Source organism: Eleutherodactylus coqui, chromosome 6 (genome assembly GCF_035609145.1).
Source record: "Eleutherodactylus coqui strain aEleCoq1 chromosome 6, aEleCoq1.hap1, whole genome shotgun sequence".
Classification (NCBI taxonomy): Eukaryota; Metazoa; Chordata; class Amphibia; order Anura; family Eleutherodactylidae; genus Eleutherodactylus; species Eleutherodactylus coqui.
Window position 1 is genome coordinate 80,117,202 of NC_089842.1, and position 9,350 is coordinate 80,126,551.

The 9,350-nt window shown below is 39.8% G+C and overlaps 1 protein-coding gene across 1 annotated transcript; it reads left to right on the forward strand.

Annotated features, from left to right (window-relative positions):
- Positions 1–2,179: 2,179 nt before the first annotated feature.
- On the forward strand, positions 2,180–8,097 carry LOC136631362 (lens fiber membrane intrinsic protein-like). The gene is made up of 4 exons (XM_066605630.1): positions 2,180–2,354; positions 2,675–2,824; positions 6,812–6,946; positions 8,036–8,097. The coding sequence occupies exons 1-4, from the start codon at positions 2,180–2,182 to the stop codon at positions 8,095–8,097; spliced, it is 522 nt and encodes a 173-aa protein (XP_066461727.1).
- The last annotated feature ends 1,253 nt before the right edge of the window (positions 8,098–9,350 follow it).

Genomic DNA, 9,350 nt, shown 5'->3' on the forward strand with positions numbered 1-9,350 from the left:
GCACCATTTCTCTGGAATGTGCTACCCCAGACAATCGTATCAATTCCGAATAACCAAAGTTTTTAAGGCCTCTTTCACACAGGCTAGAAAATCTCGCTACAAAACACTTCTGTGAAGCCCATGGTTTCCAATTGGTTCTTTCACATGAGCGATGTTTTGTAGCCTGAAAGAACCCATGGGAAACCATGGGCTTCACATACGTGCATTTTGTAGCAAGGGGCGTTAGGGAAACCTGTCATGTACTTTATGTTGCTCTTACTGTGGCCCGATTTCACTGGTCTGCCCCTAAGGGACAAAGTGCAGGCGTTTTTTAAGCAGTTACCGCTTGTTTCAGCAGCTCCCAGCGAGAGATGAGTCCAGCTTATTCATGAAATGCTGCTAAACTCACCAGCTGCCCTGATTGATATTTTCTAGGTATTCCACTGTGACTCCTCTCATATACTGCAGAAACAATCTGTAAATTCTTAAAAAACCTGCACTTTATCCCATAATTTACAGGCTGCTGAAATCAGCATTGCTGTCACTACTTTATGCAGCCCATAGCAGAGGTGCACCATAACGGATATGATAAGTTCCCTTTAAACGAGGGAGGCCTATCACATTTCCCAATCTAGCTCTTTTCCGTCTACCCTCCTTCTAAATTTTCCCAATTCCAACTTTCATTAAAATCAAAAGGGAGTAAAAATCGGGTTCTCTAATGTGTCCTCCTTGAACAACAGTGGAAGTGGTGGTGGTGTAGGTGAGCCAGTTGTTAGCACTGCTACCTTGCCGTGTGGTGGTACCAGGATCAAAATCCCATGAAGGTCAAAGCTATAACTCCAGCACTGCAGCAGCACCAAGCTGACAAAGCAGGCAGGCAATATTTTGACAATTTTTGTAAAATATCGGATCGAGACGATCCGTTTTGACAAAAATCTGCCTGATTTTGTAGCCTGGCCAATCACAATGAGCAACACTTGTGCCCACAGCTCTGGAGTATGTCCACACCGGGGCGGATTTGCTGCAGATTTTGTGTGCGGACTATCTACAAGGAAATTTAAAGATTCCGCCTCTTCAGATGAGGGGGGTGAATTCTGCACCAAAATCCGTGTTAAAATCCGCCTCAAAATCTCGACCATATATTGCGGATTTTACACTGTGGAACGACCGCTGTGGACACGCTGCAGCAAAGTCCGCCCCATTTGGACATACTTTTATGTATACTACCCCGTTTCATGACAAATACCCAGTCCATTGTACTTAACAAGCACTTCTGACTTTTCTGTCACCCCTTCTGTCCTCATAGATTGTAAGCTCTTGGGAGCAGGACCCTCTGTTATACTGTTTGGATCGTTTATTAGTTTCTTCCTATTTAATGTCTGTTTCTTGTACATGTAGCCTCTGGATTGTAAAGTGGAAGATGATGTGTGAAAGACAATAACGATGATGATTAGTTTGTATTTTCTAGAATATTTTCTTTGATTTATTTGATTTTTTAGCAGTTTTATACGTAGGAGTAGATTAAATTTGTAAACTACTTTCAGGAGGTTATGGATAATCCAAAATGCCTGATGATCCTATTAATGCCATATTAAGGAAATTAGTCTTAATATTAAATATAAGAGAAGCAAAAAGAAACATTTCCTAAGTAATTAATGTACATTGTGGTCTGCACCCTGAAGCGCTTCAGCAGGGGCAAAACTACTACTCCTGGCATGCTTTGATAGGCTGGTAGCTGTAGTTTTGCCACTTCTGTAGACCACTGGTGTAGTTAATGGGTAAGTAATGGCTTCATTCATAAACATGGTTGGAGTCCTAGATCAAAAATGTTATTTGTGATAGTCGCCAAAAATTGCGCACAAAAAAAAATTCTGTAGAGCATTTGGCTGCTATTGGGCCCTTGGAGAGAGGGGCCAAATCCTGGTTGGTCTCCGTGAAACCTCAAATGTCCTTGAAAAGGTATTATGGGCTAAACAAAGGCCCTTCCGGGCTCCCTTACCATTATTTGGGCTCCTCTCTTCTGTGTATTGGCTGCACCTTACTGTAAATCCAACAAGACTTGCAATAAATCAAACCTAACATAAAAGTTCTTTTAAGCTCTTAACAATTGGACCTGAGGCTCTGGGTTATCAGATGGTCCTAAAACAGTAATATATATCTCACTTATCCCTTTCTCTAGACACCATCTTCTGCCATCAAGATGTACAGTTTCATGGGTGGAGGCCTGTTCTGTGCCTGTGTGGGTAACATCCTCTTAGTCGTGTCCACTGCCACAGATTACTGGATGCAGTATCGGCTGTCCGGGGCATTTGCGCACCAAGGTCTTTGGAGATATTGTGTAACCGGAAAATGTTACATGCAGACGGAGAGCATTGGTACGTAGCCATGAGTTGGATCTTCATAGCAAACCACTTGTGTGGGGGCAGTCAGAAATAATTATAGTAAAAGTCATAGTCCTAGTAAAAGTCCACCAGCTGTCTCATCAGAAACTCAGGCTGTTGCTCTTTTTTCCACTATGCTTAATTACTCTGTACTTCTGCTTCTTCAGACTTGGTTTCTGTATATGAGCACAAGCCCATCAGAAGTGATCCATTTCCCCTAGTATGACCTGGAGACCTTTAATTCTGTAATGGCCACCCTATAATATACAAGGATCAGTATTTTCCTTTGCAGCTGAACTGTTGCTCTCTTTCAGCGTATTGGAATGCCACGCGAGCCTTCATGATCCTATCTACATTGTCCTGCTTTGCTGGGATCATCGCTGGGATCTTGTCCTTTGCGCATTTCTCTACTTTCCAGAGATTTAACAGATCATTTGCTGCAGGCATCATGTTCTTCATCTCCAGTGAGTAACGATGTACACCCCATCCCCATAGAACTGTATTGTCCAATAAGGAGCACCTCTGCCTATCGAGGTCTCTTGTAATCAACTGTCTAATAATTCTAGGCCATGGTGGGTGGTATTATAGCATCTGTGTTCTTTTATGTATATAGAAAGATGTATTATACCGTGTTTCCCTGAAAATAGGACCTGTCGGGTTTTCGGGGGAGGCTTAAAAAATAAGCGCCCCCCTGAAAATAGGACCTAGCTCAGGTGCCCCACAAAAAAACCCCACAATACTCACCTGCTCCACGGCGTCCTGATGGTCTTCAGTGGCGCTGCGATAAGCAGTGTCATCGTCTCACAGCGGGGCTTCTGCTGGTGACAAGGCTTTGAATACCCCGCCTCCAGCAAAGCAAGCGCTGTGATTGTCTAATTGAGTGCCGGCAGCCAATATCAGCCGCCGCTCGATGAGCCAATCACAGCAATTCAGTGATGTCATTCACTGAATGGCTGTGATTGGCTGCCGGCACTCAGCCAATCACAGCGCTCACTTTGCTGCAGGCGGGGTATTCAAAGCCCCGTGACCAGCAGAAGCTCCGCTGTGAGACAAGGAGGACGCAGCTTACCGCAGCCCCACCAACGACGACCAACGGGACGCTGCGGAACTGGTAAGTATAAGCCCCCTCCGCAAATAAGACACTGTGCCCTTTTTGGGGCAAAAAATAACATAAGACTGTGTCTTATTTTTGGGGAAACACGGTAGTAGTTATATTCTTGTACATAGGGGACAGTATTATAGTAGTTATACTCTTGTACAGAGGGAGCAGTATTATAGTAGTTATATTCTTGTACATAGGTGGCAGTATTATAGTAGTTATATTCTTGTATATAGGGGGCAGTATTATAGTAGTTATATTCTTGTACATAGGGGCAGTATTATAGTAGTTATATTCTTGTACATAGGGGGCAGTATTATAGTAGTTATATTCTTGTACATAGGGGCAGTATTATAGTAGTTATATTCTTGTACATAGGGGGCAGTATTATAGTAGTTATATTCTTGTACATAGGGGGCAGTATTATAGTAGTTATATTCTTGTGAATAGGGAGCAGTAATATAGTAGTTATATTCTTGTACATAGGGGGCAGTATTATAGTAGTTATATTCTTGTACATAGGGTGCAGTATTATAGTAGTTATATTCTTGTACATAGGGGGCAGTATTATAGTAGTTATATTCTTGTACATAGGGGGCAGTATTATAGTAGTTATATTCTTGTACATAGGGTGCAGTATTATAGTAGTTATATTCTTGTACATAGGGGGCAGTAATATAGTAGTTATATTCTTGTACATAGGGGGCAGTATTATAGTAGTTATATTCTTGTACATAGGGGGCAGTATTATAGTAGTTATATTCTTGTACATAGGGGACAGTATTATAGTAGTTATATTCTTGTACATAGGGGACAGTATTATAGTAGTTATATTCTTGTACATAGGAGGCAGTATTATAGTAGTTATATTCTTGTACATAGGGGGCAGTATTATAGTAGTTATATTCTTGTGAATAGGGAGCAGTAATATAGTAGTTATATTCTTGTACATAGGGGGCAGTAATATAGTAGTTATATTCTTGTACATAGGGGGCAGTATTATAGTAGTTATATTCTTGTACATAGGGGGCAGTATTATAGTAGTTATATTCTTGTACATAGGGGGCAGTATTATAGTAGTTATATTCTTGTACATAGGGGACAGTATTATAGTAGTTATATTCTTGTACATAGGGGGCAGTATTATAGTAGTTATATTCTTGTACATAGGGGACAGTATTATAGTAGTTATATTCTTGTACATAGGAGGCAGTATTATAGTAGTTATATTCTTGTATATAGGGGGCAGTATTATAGTAGTTATATTCTTGTACATAGGGGCAGTATTATAGTAGTTATATTCTTGTACATAGGGGGCAGTATTATAGTAGTTATATTCTTGTACATAGGGGCAGTATTATAGTAGTTATATTCTTGTACATAGGGGGCAGTATTATAGTAGTTATATTCTTGTACATAGGGGGCAGTATTATAGTAGTTATATTCTTGTGAATAGGGAGCAGTAATATAGTAGTTATATTCTTGTACATAGGGGGCAGTATTATAGTAGTTATATTCTTGTACATAGGGTGCAGTATTATAGTAGTTATATTCTTGTACATAGGGGGCAGTATTATAGTAGTTATATTCTTGTACATAGGGTGCAGTATTATAGTAGTTATATTCTTGTACATAGGGGGCAGTAATATAGTAGTTATATTCTTGTACATAGGGGGCAGTATTATAGTAGTTATATTCTTGTACATAGGGGGCAGTATTATAGTAGTTATATTCTTGTACATAGGGGACAGTATTATAGTAGTTATATTCTTGTACATAGGGGACAGTATTATAGTAGTTATATTCTTGTACATAGGAGGCAGTATTATAGTAGTTATATTCTTGTACATAGGGGGCAGTATTATAGTAGTTATATTCTTGTGAATAGGGAGCAGTAATATAGTAGTTATATTCTTGTACATAGGGGGCAGTAATATAGTAGTTATATTCTTGTACATAGGGGGCAGTATTATAGTAGTTATATTCTTGTACATAGGGGGCAGTATTATAGTAGTTATATTCTTGTACATAGGGGACAGTATTATAGTAGTTATATTCTTGTACATAGGGGGCAGTATTATAGTAGTTATATTCTTGTACATAGGGGACAGTATTATAGTAGTTATATTCTTGTACATAGGAGGCAGTATTATAGTAGTTATATTCTTGTACATAGGGGGCAGCATTATAGTAGTTATATTCTTGTACATAGGAGACAGTATTATAGTAGTTATATTCTTGTACATAGGAGGCAGCATTATAGTAGTTATATTCTTGTACATAGGAGGCAGTATTATAGTAGTTACATTCTTGTACATAGGGGCAGTATTATAATAGTTATATTCTTGTACATAGGGGCAGTATTATTCTAGTTATATTCTTGTACATAGGAGGCAGTATTATAGTAGTTATATTCTTATACATAGGCAGCAGTATTATAGTAGTTATATTCTTGTACATAGGGGGCAGTATTATAGTAGTAATATTCTTGTGAATAGGGGGCAGTATTATAGTAGTTATATTCTTGTACATAGGGGGCAGTATTATAGTAGTTATATTCTTGTACATAGGGGACAGTATTATAGTAGTTATATTCTTGTACATAGGGGGCAGTATTATAGTAGTTATATTCTTGTACATAGGGGACAGTATTATAGTAGTTATATTCTTGTACATAGGAGGCAGTATTATAGTAGTTATATTCTTGTACATAGGGGGCAGCATATAGTAGTTATATTCTTGTACATAGGAGACAGTATTATAGTAGTTATATTCTTGTACATAGGAGGCAGCATTATAGTAGTTATATTCTTGTACATAGGGGCAGTATTATAATAGTTATATTCTTGTACATAGGGGACCGTATTATACTAGTTATATTCTTGTACATAGGAGGCAGTATTATAGTAGTTATATTCTTGTACATAGAGGCAGTATTATAGTAGTTATATTCTTGTACATAGAGGCAGTATTATAGTAGTTATATTCTTGTACATAGGAGGCAGTATTATAGTAGTTATATTCTTGTACATAGGGACAGTATTATAGTAGTTATATTCTTGTACCTAGGAGGCAGTATTATAGTAGTTATATTCTTGTACATAGGGGGCAGTATTATAGTAGTTATATTCTTGTACATAGGGGGCAGTATTATAGTAGTTATATTCTTGTACATAGGGGGCAGTATTATAGTAGTTATATTCTTGTACATAGGGGGCAGTATTATAGTAGTTATATTCTTGTACATAGGGGGCAGTATTATAATAGTTATATTCTTGTACATAGGGGGCAGTATTATAGTAGTTATATTTTTTTCATAGTTGAACTGATGCTTCCATCTTTATGTACACAGCTCTTTTTGTTCTACTGGCCATGGCTATTTACACTGGAGTAACAGTTAATTTCCTGGGCAAGCGATTTGGTGACTGGCGTTTTTCCTGGTCCTACATCTTGGGCTGGGTAGCTTTGCTTATGACTTTTTTTGCAGGTAAGTCTAAACCAATCTGCAATTTTCTAACTTGGCTAAAACTACAACTCCCAACATGAGTCAGTAGAATACATCGGCAAGAGAAATCTTCCTTGTGTCCTGATTATTTTGGTACATAGTATCAGTAAGACCCAATGTCCAGGGGCAAAATAGAATTAACAAAACCGCACGGGTCTCCCTCATGCATCATCTGTGTCTATAGGGAATCATTGGACACCTGCAGGTGATTAAATACCTGCGGATGTCATTTTTCCCTGGCGCAGATCGCACGTGTAGGGAACCATCTGCAGCATGCTCCATTTTGTGCGGTTTTCCTGCATGGACGGCTCTCATGGCTTCCATTGAAGCCTATGAAAGCCGTCCAGTCCCACGGCACAGATGCAGCTATCACTGTGTCCAGCAGGAGTTCAAAAAAAAAATTGTGCACAGCGCATCAAAGAAGATCCGTCCGCGATCGAGGGGAGACCCTCCACGGCCGGACAGGAAAGTATAATCTATTGATTGGCGGCATGTGTGCAGGGCAGGAGGGACCTGCTGCAGGATTGTGCACAGAGAATCCGTGCGGGCCTGAATTTCCCTGTGGACATGAGGAAGATTATCTTTACTGAAAACAACTGTAGTAAGGTAATATATCAGGTAGTGGATGTAAACAAAAATGTTTCTACACACAGACAGCTAGCTGAGATACTAGAAATGAGTACAGAGTATGGCTGCCTGTCCACGGGCGATGATCCGTTGGCGATAAATTGCCCATGGATCACGCTCTGTGAAGCTTTCCATAGGGTTGCTATGGAAAGTGCAGCGCCGGCGTCCACAAGCGGAGAATCATAGTGATTTAAATCACAGCGAGCCTATCTGTCAGATAGACTCACCTCGGAGACCTGTCAGCGCTCCCCGTCCTCCCCCGCGGTGGAATATCGCTAGCAATATTTCGCCTTGGCCATGGACAGGGGGTATATATTAGAAAGACACAGAACTTTCCATCATGCAGTCATTGCAGATTTTCACCCCCCTCCTTAGAAGTGCTTTTTTTATATGAGCTGCGCAATTTTCCCCGCTCATGAATCACATGGTGTCTTCTGTTTACAGGGATATTTTACATGTGCGCCTATCGAATGCACGAATGTCGGAGAGTAACTGGACCTCGCTAAAGTGGCAGGACTAGGAAGAAAGACAGTTCTATGGGATGATGTTCAGTAACAGCTTCTCTGCTTCTTCCACATCAAATACAAGATGGTGACAAGACTCTGAGCACACTGGACACCATATAACCGTATACATATATATTTATAATACCCGTTTTGCAGCGCTGGAGGTCATATTTATACTAATGAGCATTTACATCTATAATGGCAAAAAAACTGTCCCTGGTCCTTCTCCTCGTAGTTCTTTCTGCTTCTGGGAAAGCTGGGTGAAAACAGTGCAGTCTTTACAGCTCTCATAGGGATTGTCACTCAGCTTTACTAGTCACCAATCTAGCTCACAAGATTTTTTTAAAAAAGGAAGCAGCAGCATTATATATATATACCTCACCTTGGGGACAAGTATGCATACTGCTGTAATAGTCCGGAATCTAAAGGACAAGTAATGCAGCAAAAAAGAACAGAAGTGACAGCATATGGGTGCAAAAATCTGAAAAATGCAGCTTTATTCCTCAGTCACTAACCGCAACATGACGACCCAGAAGGTTTTATTGTGGAAGTCTAGTTACATTGTTCTAAATCTACAATACTAGGCTGGTTTGTTTTTCAGGACTATAGGAAAGTTGGGTGACAACCCATATGGTGTCGTCGCTGTATAACATATTTCCCTCAACCGTTTGTTATTCTGGGAAAGCTAGGTGACAAGCAGTACATTCTTTACACCTCCCATAGTGGTCGTCACCTGCTTTTTCATAGCTTACTGAATGGTAAACCTGTCATCACCCCTAATAACTGGACTCATTTATTCTTTAGCAAAGCTGGGTGACAAGGCTTGTGCAAGCTGTTAATTTGTTATATACTGATGTTCAGCTAGTTTTCTTTAGTTATCTCTGTTTCTGGGAAAGCTGGGTCCCAATCTATGTGGTTAGTACAATTCCTACAGCTGATGTCGCCCAGCTTCACTAGACACGTGAATTACTAACCTGTCTTTTAGACTTTTGGAAAGTTCGGTAACCCCTGTTAAAGTTGTTTGGTAAAAACTCTACTCAGAGGTGAAAATCTGCTTTTAAGATTTTCCACCCAGATTTCCCAGACTCCTGAATGACAAATCTGCCTCTGTTTTGAGTATTTTGGGAAATCTATGCATAGCTAGATTTATTGTAAATGCCTTTTAGCTATCATTTAGGACAGTGTTCCCCAACTCCAGTCCTCAGGCACCCCAACAGGCCATGTTTTCAGGATTTCCTCAGTGTTACACAGGT